Source organism: Canis aureus, chromosome 36, assembly GCF_053574225.1.
Source record: "Canis aureus isolate CA01 chromosome 36, VMU_Caureus_v.1.0, whole genome shotgun sequence".
NCBI lineage: Eukaryota > Metazoa > Chordata > Mammalia > Carnivora > Canidae > Canis > Canis aureus.
The window spans coordinates 10399973-10416625 of NC_135646.1; the positions used below are offsets into that span (position 1 = coordinate 10399973).

At 34.6% G+C, this 16653-nt stretch overlaps 1 protein-coding gene across 12 annotated transcripts in view; it reads left to right on the forward strand.

The window, feature by feature from the left end:
* Positions 1–16653, forward strand: part of IKZF2 (IKAROS family zinc finger 2) — a 153945-nt gene that overhangs the window by 100994 nt on the left and 36298 nt on the right. For all 12 annotated transcript variants that reach the window (XM_077885544.1, XM_077885541.1, XM_077885547.1 and 9 more), the window contains one exon: positions 2095–2262. In XM_077885544.1, coding sequence (XP_077741670.1) covers positions 2095–2262 — 168 coding nt within the window. The remainder of the gene's footprint in view (positions 1–2094; positions 2263–16653) is intronic.

The following is a 16653-nucleotide window of genomic DNA, read 5'->3' on the forward strand; positions in this document are numbered from 1 at the left end:
GAGACGCTACATAAAGAGATTTCAAAAGTAAAATCAAGTATTTGGAGTGAAAAGTATAATTTGCATTTGCTATTTTCCTATGGTATAAAAATTCTCATGAAGGAAGTGCATCCATCCTTCTTTCTTATTAGTAATTCCATGGCAGAAATGGGGAGTAGAAATTCCTGATTTTAAAAAGCTGTAGACTGTTATTTCATTAAAAAAAAATGTCAACAAATTGTGTGTTAAGATTTACCAAATTTAGATTTTAAAACTTTGATTAGTTTTTAAGACTCATATAAGAGGTTTTTCAGATTTATCTTTTAAGCTGTATTTAGTGTTGATTTGTCAGTTTTGTCAAATGAATCAAACAAGGGAAATATAAAATTTAAGGTAACTTTAATATAAATTTTTCCACTTAATATGTACAAGGACTTTTTGTAAATGTAGTTCAGATTTTGTAAGAAAAACCTTTGCCCTTGCTACCCAAACACACAGATTACATTTTTTTGGATATGTATCTCATAAGTTCCAAATTGAGCAATTAGTATAGAATTTGAGACAACTTGATATATCAATTTTTAATTTCTCTAGGTTTTATAGCAAATCTGTGTGATAGAATGTGCAGTGGCAATTATAAAAAAATGGCCAGTTTATCATCTTTATGATTCCTAGCTTTAATAGAATCATTGAGTTTTGCATTAATTAAAGGCCTTCCCAAAATATTGAGGTTTCATTACTCAGTATTTTCAAATGTTTCAGTTAAAGATACAAAACATGAGAATTCAGTATAAATTTTATAAGTATTAAAATTCATAATCTTTATCTTATCTCAGGTACAAAAATGGTCCAGTTAAACCAAAAGTGAATTCTTTAAAACTGTTATTTCCATTCTAAACTTTGAGCTTTACTACTTGTACTATTTATATATTAATTTATAATTTAATTCATGCATAGATATCAGCAAACTTAAAATAATACTACTTTCTTCATGGTTTGACCCTACTTGCTCATTTTACTGCTTCCTCTACTACATGTTTTTATGTTCAGTGACAGTGGTAACAGCCAGTTGATGACAATAGACTAAACTGATAATTCTGACTTAAACAGTTTTATATAGCAGTATCTAGTAATAGGAAAAAAGAAAATATTTCTCTCAAATTATTTTCACAACAAAAAGAAAATACAGGGCAGCCTGGTGGCTCAGAGAGTTAGCGCCGCCTTTAGCACAGGGCATGATCCTGGAGTTCTAGGATCGAGGCCCATGTCTGGCTCCATGCATGGAGCCTGCTTCTCGTCTGCCTGTGTCTCTGCCTCTCTCTCTTTCTCTGTGTTGCTCATGAATAAGTAAATAAAATCTTAAAAGAAAAAAAAGAATATACAGGAAATGTCTGGATGAATAATTTTCTTTGGACTTTCCTTATTTATATCAGGAAATTTTGCCAGAGCCTTTACTATTAGTGACTAGGGGAATGGAGAGACCTGAGTCTGGGCTAATTTTGGGAGATTTTGTGATAATTAACTATGTAACCTGGGCCCTGGTCAGAAAATTATCAGCTAAATCAGAGAGTTAGACTAAAGATCCCTTCCAATCAAATTCAAAATTTATGTATTTTTAAAAGAGATAGCATGGTACAATAGAGCAAAATTTTGTAGTCCAACTGAGCAAGATTCCTATCAATGTGAGTACTTATTAGCTCTTTAACTACAGTCGGATACTTTGATACTTGAACTTCAAGTTCTTCATTTGCAAATTGAAATTATGGATACCTAATTAGTAATATCATTGTAAGGTTTGAAATATTCTATATGAAGCAACCAGTAAAGTCAATAAAGTGATGGTTCTTAGTTGTTCAAACAATGGTCAATGCTATTACTGATTCTTTTGAGTCAGTGACAGGAATCCTGTAAAATTTATATCAAGAGAGGAAACTGCACTTGACCTAAAGTTAAAGCTTCAGTATTAGTACATTTTAGGAAGATAAAGGTTTAGAAGTCTGAAGAGGCAGAAGAATATTCTCAGCACACAGAACTGGCTCCAGTTAATAGTGTACAGCAGATTAGTCACTTACACATAACCTACTTGATCTTTCCTGCCTCTTTTCCTTTTGGCAGGTGAACGTCCCTTCCACTGTAACCAGTGTGGAGCTTCTTTTACTCAGAAGGGCAACCTTTTGAGACACATAAAGTTACACTCTGGAGAGAAGCCCTTCAAATGTCCTTTTTGTAGCTATGCCTGTAGAAGAAGGGACGCCCTCACAGGACACCTCAGGACCCACTCTGGTAAGTGTGTCTGACTCTGAGAAGAAAGCTAAAATATAGGAATTCAGGAAAGTGTTATAGAATAATACAGAGAAACTTACATAGCTAGGAATGAGCTAGACAATATTTTTATTTGTGTACATTGAATAACTGATAAATCTTGCAAGATGCAAATGCCCTTCCTTTTTATAGACTTACAGACTTGGCAGAAAGTAGTAGCACTGTCAACTGAAGAGTCTCTTGAAGTAAGGAAACAACTGTTCTGTAGATTTTCTATGGTTTTTAATTTTATAATTATTCAGTCATTATGGTGAATCCAGGATAATGGAAAATCTAGTAAAATATCATAGTTACATGCGGATATTACCACAGAGGAGATGAAACCTGTGATATTTTTCAGTTCATATAGTGTCCAGGCTGGGACCTCAGTGGGAAATCAAATACCGCTATTTTTAAACTTGAAAATATTATGTTCATTGGCTGTTAGAGTATTTTATATTTCATTTAAATGCTCCTTGTTTCTTTAACTCTCAAAATATAGTCATTGGAATTTGTCTGAAACTTTTCTTTGCTTCATAAATCATTACTTAAAAATTTATAGTAAGTGTGATATTTTTAAAATACTGGAATATAGTACCTAAAAGAGAAAGAATGATTAGAAATCTGAATGAATCTCATTTGACTTTTAGCATGAATTGCCATAACCAAGAAGTTAAAGGTGGAAAATTAATATAGAATACTCTCAAGCCAGTTTTATATCCTCCTCCTGTCCATAATGACATATTAAAATTTAATTTTAATATGAAGATATGATGGAAGTGATATTTTCATCTACATTGACAAATTATATTAGAGAGTGCTATGGATTGTGAGGTAATGCTTATATTATCTTTTTTTTTTTACATTTTTCCCTATTAATCCTTAAGGTTTTACTTAGTTTTTAACATGAAAGTGAAATGTGTAAAATTGTTTTAGACATTAACTTGTAAATTTGGAGCAGTTACAGAAAAACGAATGCAATTGTTAAAATATTTTAAGTATATGTAGTTATTTTCCTCCTTGATTCAAAGTAATTCCCTTATTTCCAACTGTGACATTTTATATTTTATTTTACATTATCCTATGAAAATTACATCTTTATTATAAAAATTATTCTTTATTGAAAGATGTTTTTAAGATGTGACAGTTACTTCCTTTAGCTAGCCATGCACTCTGGTTTATTAAAGCATTATTTAGTTGACCACTGATTTTTTTTTTTTTTTTTTAAGATTTTATCTATTCATTCATGAGAGACAGAGAGAGAAAGAGGCAGAGACACAGGCAGAGGGAGAAGCAGGCTCCATGCAGGGAGCCCAATGCGGGACCCGATCCCAGGTCTCCAGGACAGGCCCTGGGCCGAAGGCAGGCACTAAACCACTGAGCCCTCCAGGCTGCCCCAGTTGACCACAGATTGTATAAAACATAGATTTTCATGAACATTATCTATTACATGAAGTTGAGGAAAAAATATAGCTTTAAACATCTGTATCATTCTTTACAAAATTGTGTTGCTTTAAAAATCATGGTTTAATGTATACATTTTACTTTACGTGGGATTGCTCTGTTACCCTTAGAAGGTTCAGTGCCTTCAAAGCTCAGCCTCTGTTTGTGTTGCCATGATTTCCTTTTTGTTCTTTTAACATATCCATCCCTGTTGGTGGTGTCGAAGAAGACACCTTGGTTTTTGTTTCTATTGAACTGGGCAGTTGCAATCAGCATCTTTTTTGCAAATTAGTCATGACTCATCTAGGGGTTCCTGACTGGTGGCTAATGAAATGAGGGATGAGAAAGACATTATGCCAAAAGTAGGCCATTCCCGTTGGCTTTCACCAGGTCAGACACTTGACACTACTTATATGGTTCTGTCTAATTATAAAGTTTGTATGTATAAAGTAAACGCTCTTTCTGTGAAATTGTGTATTTTATATAAATAAGTATACTACTACTTTGAGGTTCAAAAAAATAAAGACATGGACCCTAACCATAATCATGCTGATGTTGCAATTTGGTATATAAAGTCATGATTTTATAGATATATAAACAGATGGGATACTCAGACTGGCTAATTAAGGAGAATTTAATGGAACAATGAAAGACAGAGGAGGGTGTCATCCAGCTACTACATCATCAACAGGTGATATGAATTCAGTTATACTTCTAACTATAACCTAAAATGTTTGCCATCGCCAATACTTTTTGTAATAGAGTATTACATAAAATATAGCTGCTAAAGTCCACGCCTCTCTAATGGTTCAGAAAGCCTAAATTGATCATTATAGCTTTCTTCCCCTACTACCAATTCCATTTTCCCCTTACTCTTACCCTCTTTTTTAGCACCTAGCACCTGGGCTGGACAGGATTCTCCATCTGATGAGTGACCCAAACCTTAATTTCTACAAATTCTGAGTATTTGATGGTCCTGTTTTCTTTGTATTACTGCAATTTTTCAATAACCAGGATTATCTGGCACTTTAAAAAAAAAAAAGGAGGTGTTCCAAATGTAGCAACAACCCAAAAATCATCTTGGTAGTCTGGAAAAGTTACTAATCAATAACCCACTTCTCTACCTGTTAGTTTAGCATCTTGAGATGCCATATGGCCAGGGAGTAGTCCACTATGACAGTTCTAGAACTCTGATCCCTGGCAGAAAGATTCTTCCCTTGAACACCTAGCACATATATCAGAGCAACATACAAACTGTCTCCTTCTTCATTATGAAAGGAGCAAGATGAAGCCATTTTATTTATTATAGAGGACCTAATTCAACATGTTTAGACCACCAAGCCCATAACATTTCATTAATGCTGCTAGTCTCTGAACTTTTTGTGGCACTTATCTCCTGTCCTCTAGCATATATCTTACTGAGGCATCTCAGGTATTTATTACTTCCTGCTCACCGTGTCCAGTCAGTACTGTGAATGTAATGTTCCAACTTGATGTTCTGTGGGATGTCAAGATGAACAAGATTTCTTTGGACTATAACAAAGAGGAGAGTTGACCTTCCCTTAAGCTAAGATAATAAAAGTATGCTGTCCCTGCAATGTGAAAGCAAAGTGCTTCAGATCTATTGATAAGGAATTATTTTCTAAAGAAATTGTTAAGTTAGTACCTCCCTACCTGGTATCAGGGGCTATGTTAATAGGTTCCAGTAGAAATATTACAGCTAGAACTGCATGTGCAGTTGACATTTTGATGTGATTAAGACTGCATGCATCCACAGAACCATCTAGCTTGCATTAGCCTAATAAACAATATAAATGGGTGTGTAGTAGGAATCCTCCCCTTTTAACATCTTTCAGGTTTAACTTAACTATCTTTAAGTCTAGGATTGTGATCTCCAGTGTGGTAGCCACTAGCCATCTGTGGCTAGTGCCACATGTTGAAATGATATTTTTTATTAAGTAAAATCTATTGAATTTAATTCAACCTTTTTACAGTATGGCCACTAGAAAATTTAAAATTACTTGTGTAGACTCATTTGCATTGGACAACACTGTTCTTGGCTTTTGTAATAGCCATGGATCAGGGAACCAACAAAAGGATCCTTCCCATTATGAAGTTTATTTGTTCCCCCAATACTGTAAGATCAACTTGAGTAAAGTCTACATATATATCTTGACCTCCGTATGCCCCTACTTTGAACAGGTGGACTACAATGACATTTGGATTCCAGAGATTAATGTCAATGGAGAGCTAATCCAATAGACCAATAATCTGTGGTAGGACTTAGAATTTCCCTTCCCTACCATAGAGCCTCTACCATTCTGAGATCACATATACATTTAAATCAGGGAGCCCAGATCTATTGGCAACATCTCTCATTGTTCTAACCTAGAGAAGACAGTTACCAGCTTTTTACCAGTGTAATTACCAGTGTAATTCTTTGGTGAAGGGAGTGTCCCATAGCCCTTTCCAGAAGTATATTAAGTGGTAGGCTGAAATAGGTGATTCATAATAGAGCCTTTCCATTATTCTTACTTCTTTGGGCCTTTGTTCTTATTCTCTTTGCTATGCCAGGAAAATCCTGTCATTTCACCTTTTTACTAATAAGCTGTCATTGAATCAAGGATTCAATTAACCAGTCACTCTTACTTGCTCAAGGCAAAATCTTAATCCCAAATCCCAGGTGAGTGCATATCTATTGATAAATTTGGCACAATCTAGCATTTTGGTTCATATTCTTGGTATAAAACCCTTAGATACGATTCATTCCCTTATGTGCTAACTGGATTCCTGCTGATACAAATGGGCAGTGTTGCAGTTCTTTAACTATATAGGCTGTCACCTCCTGGATCAGGCCTTGATTTTGGTTATATTAAGATCTAACTTAAAAGGAGCCTAGGGGCAACGAGAGTTAATAGGAGTGAGTCCTGAAAAGAATTGGCATTTTCTGATTGGGTTCTTGCCTCAGTTGCAGCAATCAAGTCTTCCTTTTTGGGAATGCTGATTTATGGGAATATTAATTTACTTAGATGGAAAGGTGGGAAGTGAGGGGTGTCTTCCAACAAGGATGATTGGAAGTGTTTGGGAATTCAACATTCTGAGCCTTAGTATATGATCAATTAATACCAACCCATGTTTCATTAGTCCATTACCAAGACCTAGGTGTATTGGTATTGCCAATTATTAGCCTTATTTGCCCTGAGGCGATAGGATCTTTTTTTAAAGCTGACAAGAGGACCTTGATATTCCACTTCCGCTCTGACATGAAGTGAGCATTTAAGGACAAACTGTCCTTTTTCCTTTGTGTAATCCTTGGGGCCATCAGAATTAGCCATATCACACTACAGTCTTCACTCTATGCAGCACCATTGTCATGTCAGCAAGTAAAGGCTACATGCTGCCAGCAGTGATAATTTGGGTAGTCATATTGCCAGCAAATACCTAGAATTAGTAGTAATCCATTAACTCCCCAGTAAGGAAGCCATCCTGTTCTCTTCAAATGGAGCAACTCAATGCCAGAATGCCATTTTGACTCTCTGAGGCCTTGGCCACTCCTGCTACCAGTGACTATCAATCAAGACCCTGACAGGAACAATGAGAGACTCAAATGAGGAAAATTTGGAGACATTCATGGTGATATCTACAAGAGAATAGTGAGGCATAAAGGAAACCAACAAGATGGTTGAAGCACTAGGAGGCTAGCAATGGCAAGAAGCCATTAGCAACCTATGTCTGGAGGGACAAGGGGATCAAGAGATCACTAGAATTAGGAGAGGCAGGAGACAGCCCTGAACACTGACCTTCAGTAGAGCAAGGTAACCCTGCTAACCTGTGACTGAGGAATGAACACGTTGATCTCAATCTTTTTACCCTCCAGTCTCTTGCTGATGCCTCACATTAACTGAACCTAAGCAGAAGCCAAGAGACAAAGGAGCCTACTAATGAAGCCAGTAGAAATTAGCTTTCTGTAGGAGCAAAGAGTGAAAATAGCTATGAAGGTGAAACAGAATATGCCACAGATTGACTAAAATTTAGGAACTAGTGCTTAAAATTACTAGTATAGGGTATTAAACATAATGTAATAATTTTAATACTAATTTCTGGTTTTTATGAATATTATTAGTACAAAGTATTTTGCTTCCTCTTCTCCCCTAAGGACTGTCGATTGCTTTAGTTACTGTGTTCCATGATATTAATATTGCATCTTTGCTTCCTGTATTTTAGATTTGAAAATTTTCCTAGGTTGGTAACAAAGAACCAGCATTGCTGTACACTTATACACTTATATGTGAAATGAAAAACACTTAGAAAACTTAGAAAGTACATTCAATAAATGCTAGCCCTGTTTTTTGTTTCTTTTTTTCCAAAGTATGATCCCATTCAAGCTGAAATTTCCTATTTGGAACTCTACTTGCATACTTTAGAGGACACCAGATAGTGTCTTGGTTTTGATTATATAGTCCCAATAGTTAGGTTATTTACAGATAATATCTGGCATTTCTTAAGTCCTCCCTAGACACCAGGCACTGCGCAGAGCACTTCTCAAGGATTATTTCTTTAATTAAAGCCCTTTTATCTGACATGAGCAAAGCTAGGTATTTTATCAATTAGCAGCAGTAAGTCTAGCAACATGAGACATTCTTTTGATAAAAGTCCTTATGTTTATATTTTTAAAACATAATGCATCATCTCTAATTCCATTTTCAGTGTAAGAACTTAAAGACCCTTGTGATGCAATCAGACTTCTATTAAATTTTTAAGATTTCTCACTAATTTTTATGAGTATCTTTGTCCACCTCCAATTCTTTAGCATATTTTAAATCAACTCACCTTTATTGAATCTTTCCAAAGTGACAAAATTAGTTTTAGAGACAATTTTCTTTTTGTGCTAATTTCCTTGAAATATGGATATTTTAAAAATTTACATAATTATAATACCAGGTACAGCTGGCATAAATAAATTTGGATAGAATCATATCCGATTCTTAGCGACTCTGTAATTCAACGACTGGAAGTGTGTGGGCATACAAAGAGGGGCCTACAAGCTCTAGGAATTCAGTGTTTCAGGAAGAGGCAAGGCAGTCAAGAGAGCTTTTGGCTCTTATTATTTTACAGGTGAAGAGACTGAGACAGAGAGGTCATACTGGCAGAAGCTAGATTTACACCAAGACCGTCAAACTCCAAAATCTATATAATAATGGGATAAATGATGCAGCCTCATATGTCTATTCTATAAAACTTTGTTAAATTAACTCAAAATGATAAAAAAAAAAGTATCTGGAAGAGGTCAAACATCAGAGTTTGGAATAGGCTCAGTGCAAATTAGTTATATGACTTTGTCAAGTCACTTAATTTGATCTTTAAATTTCCCCATGCTCCCAATATTATGCGATGCTAAATACAATTGTATTGTTTTCTCCCTGGACTTGGCTGCTGATTGTTCACTACAACCAAATCTTAGAGTAGGATAGTAGTCCCCACTCCACACTTTTTTTTCCCTTACAATTTGCTGTGGTTTAACTGTAAAATAGATTTGCAAAAAAAAGGAATAGGTCTTAAGTTTTTCAGATGATCTTCACAGCATCACTATTACTTCCTGCAACTATGTGCTAACCTATATTTAAGAGATAGCCTTGTTATAGACAGTTTCAGATTTTGTACTTTTACCTCCAGATAGAAGTTTATTTAAAAGAACTTTTTATAAAGCCTCCTCCATTTTGCTGAACACCAGCAAAAGTGTTAAACAATGTTGGATTTTCCTTCCTTCACTTTTGCTAATTAGTGCCTGAATATTTTTTACACTGGCATAGAAAATAGGTTTAAGTTTATACAACCCTAGTAACTTGACTTGATTGCATACTTTAAATTTTTATTACAATCATTGATAACATTTTTTAAAATTGAAAGGATGTCCAGTGTTACAGATAATTAATAAATCATAACACTATAGTGTTTACCACTATTTGTCATGGAAAAGTTTGTTTTCTAACAATAATTTTTGAATACCATAAGGTTATTATTTATGGAAATGTATCAGATTAATATGATAATTTTTCAGTAGCAGAGAATTCTAGTCAATAACTCCCATATTTTATTCCCCACTTTTTAGGATAATAACAGAAGTCATAACCTTTCTTACTTTGGTTGTAACAACGATGTGTCCTATTTCTGAAATATTGTCCATTCAGGAATAAAAGAAAAAGGTGAAATGATAGAATCTAAGTTTTGTTTGTACAGCAATCATCAGTGTTTGATGTTTTGTTTTTTAAAAGTATTTTCATTTATTATGGGTTATTTAGGGCTATTCTACTTAATGCTGGATATTTCATTAGAATTGCTTTATTTTATTGCAATATGTTGGCTAAATTTAAACATATTTAGCAATTGCAACCCTCTTTCTACTTTTGCTTTTTGTAACACTCAAAACAAAATGACTGGCTGAGAAAGTAAAAAAAAAAACTCTTTTTATATGTGAAATTTAAATGACATTCTAAGAAGGAGTGGGAGGAATGGGAAGGAGAGAGAAATAAAGAATTGGAATGTATCATCAACAATATATCAGCTGAAGATCACAGTGAAATTTTTTGGCCCAGTAGAAAATAATCTATAGTTTAGGATACATTATATAAGGATATAGGAGAATAAAAGGTACTGGCTTATATTTAAAACTCTTATCTGACTTGCTTTATATAAATTTATAATATATTGTGTGAGTTTTAATGATGAATCAGTACTCCTGCTACAAGAATGATTTTTATTAGTTTTGTCTCTTAGATTTTTAGTTTAACAAGTAATTACAGTTCTTTCATTCCTAGAAATTTGATTAGTGTGCTTCATACGTTATATATTGCTCCTTTTAATTGTCTTTATTATACCCAATACACTGGGGAAATAGTGTTTCAATTAAGTCTTAGACCCCTATTAATCAAAATAATACTTAGCATACTTGTTATATTTTTTAATCTAGGAGGAACTAGAATTGCATATTTTTTTCTAATTAGCATTTCAGGTATATTTCTCACAGGCTGTGTCCAAATTAAATATTTAAAACAGGATAGATTATTTTTAACATATGTGAATTTATATAGTATATATGCATTATAAATTGTTTTGTATAAATTGTAAGGAGGATAAAGTAAGAATCTCTTTTACACAGTCTCAAATATCTTTAAGCCATATCTAAAATTCAGATGGCCATGAAATTGTACTGGATTCAGATTATTTCAAAATTATTTATTGCTTAAAAATGGAATCTTTTTTAAAAAAAAAAGAAAATGAAAAATCCTGATGTCCCAAGGATATTGTCTCTTGTATTCTGAAAAAAAAAAAAAACAAAAAAAAAACAAAACATTACTTAATTCTCAGATATTTTAAAGGCGTTTGCTTGTTGTAATACTAAAGTATTGTTCAGAGATATATAAATAAAATATCTTTGAGTAGGCAGATAAATGTAGGTAGGAATTGATTTTTATTTTAAAGATTTATTTACCTGAGGAGGAGGTGAGGAGTGGAGGGGCAAAGGAGGAGAGAGAGAATACTCAGATAGACTCCCTGCTGAACATGGAGCCTAATGCAGGGCTCAATCCCAGGATCCTGGGATCATGACCTGAGCTGAAATCCACATTTGGCCACATAACCTCCTGAGCCACATAACTTACTTAGGTGCCCCCTGCTTTTTTTTTTTTTTTTTTCCTCTTCTCATTTTTAAAAAATAATTCCTTTGGTTTTTCAGTAAGACTTATCTATAATATTCTAAGGAAAACCTTAGCTTTTATCTACACGTATAACCCTAGATATAGAGCTATTTGAGGAAACTTCCAGTGTCATGAAGTCTTCATCTTTTTACATAGGGTCAATAAGCCTGTGTTATTCTAAACAAATATCTAGCTTATTTCCAAGCACTTTAGGAATGTTGATTTTTACAATATTACTTTGTAACCTATTCAGTGTTTGACAATTTTTAGTCTAAGAAGTTTGTGCTTTATGTCTAATTGTCAGTTTAAAACTATTTTGTCCTATAAAAAGCAACTGGACCAGATGTACCATCTAAATAGCTATCTGTTAAAACAATAATAACTTTCCTCTCACTGTTCATTTTTTTTAATTCTATTATATAAGGCCTTTTTATTTTTCAAGACACTGTAATCCCAAGGACTATACTTTATCCATAAAAACAGCTCAGAAGTATTGAATACTTGTATTGGTTCCCAATATTGATTTTTTTTTTTTTAAAGATTTTATTTATTTATTCATGATAGTCACACAGAGAGAGACAGAGAGGCAGAGACACAGGCAGAGGGAGAAGCAGGCTCCATGCACCGGGAGCCCGACGTGGGATTCGATCCCGGGTCTCCAGGATCGTGCCCCGGGCCAAAGGCAGGCGCCAAACTGCTGCGCCACCCAGGGATCCCCAATATTGATTTTTTTGAACATTCTCAGTTAAATACTACACTGCCACAAACTCATTTACACATTTTCCATTATTTTTAACTCTGTGTTTTATTCAGTTATACTTTTAACTATTCTCTAAAATACCTATAAAATATTATGACTCTACCTGCTTTTGAATGTATTTGAACATTCACCTTTAGTAGAATGTTTAGCCAACCAACAGGCATTTTTAAGGTATAAACTACATGCTCTCAGAGAAACTGACAAGAAGAGAGAATTCCTCATCTTCAAATTCTTAAAAATAAAACTCAAAAGTACAATCTGACTTGGAGTGAGATAGAGCTAACCTTTGAGCATATTAAAAAAAAAAAAAACTTAATGTCAAATGCTTTAGTTTTAAGTTTTCTCACATGGGACAGTCTGTTAATTCATCATAAGAATGAAATGCTTTCTAACATATCAATCAGGTCTTACTATGGGATTCACTGCCATAGCCACATAATTTCCTTTATGAAATTATCTTTCCCTCTTGTGTCTCCTTTTGCCTTCTACTCTGTGTCTTTTTCATAGGTTTCCCCTCCCCATCCTTCAATGTTTGTTTCAGTATTACTTCATTTTTTTGAGGTGACAGCCAGAAAAAAAATATGTAAAGTACCTTTAGTTTGTATTACATCCAAAATTATTTGTATGACATGGAATTGCTGCAGTTTATAGACCTTTGAATATTAACAATTTGTTATTTGTGAAATGAGTGAAGAGTGAGAAACATCTGAAAATTAAGTTCTTGGTCAAAAAATTATTATCAGTAATTTTCATATGGACGTTATTTTGAAACCAGATCATCATGACCTTTCTGCCAGATTTGTCAAAGAGACCCACTTAAAAAATATTAATGCATAGCCCAGTATAATGACATACATATTGGATTAAATTATGCTGGTTCAGAAATTGAATCTAGTGTAGCTCATTCATAATAGTGATGGTGCATTAAGTGTAGTGTAATTTGTCCTGCAGACTTCCCATGAGAAGGAACTGTTTTCACCTGATTGTAGACCTGGCACCTGGCCTACTTTCTGGGTGATCTCCCAAGTGTGAACTTTCCCCACCCTCCACCCCTCCTTTCCTTCCTGGAGATGCTTGATAGAGGTGGATTACACCGATAATACATACACAAGCTGTGTCAGTTGCACACATGATTTGCATAACTGTGCTGTGCTGATTTCACCCAAGTCCTGATAATGATGCCCATGGTTCCCTTCTGTATGCTTTGCAATAAACACTGGAGAGAGGAGATGGGATTAGTATTCTCATTCCTGACTCTTCAAACACACCCTTAGGCCCTGCCCATTGAAATATGATCAGGAGGGAAAAACCACTTTCAGTCAAACTAGCTGGTAAGACAATCCATATGATTTCTATCCAGTAAGTAGAACACTTTTCTTTTCCAGACCAATAATCATTATATACTCTGCCTTATAGGTCCCTCGGAAATTAGTTTTTTTAAATAGCATATATGATCTCCTCTTTTTTTCAAATATCAACCATTATACTTTAAATTTCAAACACATTACCAGAAGGAATTATTAAAGAGAAATCTTTCTTCCATAAGTATTGCTCACGTGATGTAGTACTTCACTTTGGCACATTCCTTAGATCAGTTTACTGCTGGAACCTTTCCTCCTTATCTTTTTTCTGTTGTTGGGAATTCTAAAGAAATAGGCAAGAATAGTGGAGCTATTTCTCATTCTTCTCAGTTTTCTACAAACATCATCCTCATCACCAAGTTGACTACCACAGTTTTGTACCTTGCATGGATGTTGGTGTGGACAAGTCTGAATTTGTGGCCATTTCACATTTTCTCTTCCATTTCCCTGAGTCTGTGGACCTGGCACTTTTGGAACTCATGGCAGAAATGGAAAGGTAGTGTGCCACCTTCATTATTCAGTGTCCAAAATGGCATATCACACTGTTGTTTTGTTTTGGTTTTTTGAGGCTTTGTTTTGTTTTGTTCTGTAAGCTAACCTCCACCCTCTCCTTTTATTTTTCCTACTTGATCTGTGTATGTGAGTCAAAAAAAAAACTTGTTCATCTACAGCCTGTACTATCTTGCCAAATCTTGTAAGAAAACTCCCAAATAGCAAAAACAAAAAACCAACAATAGGAAAAAAAAAAAAAAAACTTACAAATGAGGTATATAAAAACCAGTATCATTCATTGTAATCATATAATAAATATTTAGAATATAATTAAATTTTTATCTGTATCATAAATTCTCTATCAGAGCAATAATGCCTTTAATTTGTACAGAAACATGATAAATATAAAGATAAGAATGAAAGATCCTAAGTTCATCTCAAAGAAGAGATTTTATTCTATTTTGCATCTGCATCCCTTATACTGTATCAAATGAATGAATGAATCTATGGATGCTTTCAGTCAAACATTCCTGCATTAACTCAAAAATTAGTTTAAGATTTGTAGATGTCAGTAGTGGTTATATGTATTTCCTAGTAAATGATAAATGTCAGTCCATTACAAAAATAAAAGGTAGTGGATAATACTTAATGGGCTCTTATCTTGTGACAAACACTATTTTAAGGGCCTTATTTTACAGACAAGGAAAGTCAGATTTAAAGAGGGTGAGCATAGCATAACATATAGAGAAATTGAATCATTATGTTGTATACCTGAAACTAATTTTAACATTGTATGTCAACTGTACTCAAAGACTTTTTTTAAATAAATGAGAGATGCTACCTAAAACCTCCACAATCTGTAGTTTTAAATGTTACATGTATGGTTCTTTATGTATAGCTTTACCTTATCAAGGTTATTATACTTCTAGCTAATTTCTTTATTCATATTTTGCCCTCAATGTATACTATTTGGATTAGATTTTAAACGTACCACACACATACACACATCCATGCACCAAAATACTCAGTGTAATAAAACTAAAGGATTATATCATACTGAAATAGAGATTTCCATAAGGTTTGAGGACATGTGGAAACTTAAAGTAAAATAAATCTAAGAGCAGTATAAATTATCTTTGTGAAAGTACTTTTTTTTAAAAAGACTTTATTTGAATGTGAGCGAGAGAACAAGCAGCGGGGAGGGGCAGAGGGCGAAGAAAAGCAAACTCCCCACTGAGCAGGAAGCCCCATGTGGGGCTTGATCCCAGGATCTCAGGATCAGGACCAGAGCCAAAGGCAGACCTCTTAGCCAACTGAGCCACTCTGGCGTCCATGAGAGTACTTTTTTAAAAAAATATGTTCTGATATAGTAAAAATCTTACCTTTAAAATCACATAATGCATATTTTATGCAACTTTTACTCAGGAAAAGTTGGAATATAAACTGCTCTGCCTGACCCCAGAGCCTATGATCTTAGCTACCATACTCCTGCTTTCCAATCTATTCTCCATATAGCAGCCAGGATTCTTTAGAAACTCAGTTTAAATCATGTAATTTCCTTGCTTAAAATATTTTAATGGGGGATCCCTGGGTGGCGCAGCGGTTTGACGCCTGCCTTTGGCCCAGGGCGCGATCCTGGAGACCCGGGATCGAATCCCACATCGGGCTCCCAGTGCATGGAGCCTGCTTCTCCCTCTGCCTGTGTCTCTGCCTCTCTCTCTCTCTCTCTGTGACTATCATAAATAAAAAAAAATATATATATATATATTTTAATGGGCTTCCATTGCTTTTTTCAATAAAATCAAACTGCTTATCATGGCCATTGGAAGTTATTCCCACCGCTCCTGTCTGAGCATATGCCACTCTATCCCTCACTGTTTTTTGCCACCCTAGGTTCCTTTATTCCTTTCTACTCTTGGGATTTTGCACTGATGATTCTAGAAGTCTCTCCCTTCAGCTCTTTCCCCAATTCTTGGCATGGATGCCTCACTGTCCTTCAGAGATTTGCTTAAATGGCATCTTCTTGGCATGTCCTTGTACAAGAGCCCTATCTAGAGGATCCCTCCTAGTTATTCTCCCTCTCGCTGTCACTGTCTTAAAGTCTTGTAAAGCTTGAATCAGAATCTGCAGTTACCTTGGGTTTTTTGTTCATGCACATGTTGCCTGTCTCTCCCCACTGTCATCTGAATATAAGCTCTGTGAGATCATGGACCTCCTCTGTCTTATTTATTAATGTATCCCCATCTCTTTGAATAGTACTTGGCACATAGTAGATAACACAAAGTTTTTGTCAATTAATTGAAAAAATAATCTGAAAAAATAATATACATAAATTGAAAGGCAAAATAGCGTTTTTATTTGATTTTGGAACAGCCACAGTTTTTTACTAATGGGATTGTGTACCTTGTTGAACCCCGCACAACTTCCCACATCTAGGAAGCAGGTTGAATAGCTCCACTCTCATTTCCTGCTCCACATTTATTTCAAGTAGTACGTGCTTTAGTTCCTGCAGCTCCTGAAACCTAGCTTCACAAAGATGTGACATCACTGAAAAGACCGTAATGTGATATATTGAAACTGTGAGCAAGTAGTTTGTGTGGTGTCTGAGGGATGTTGAATATTA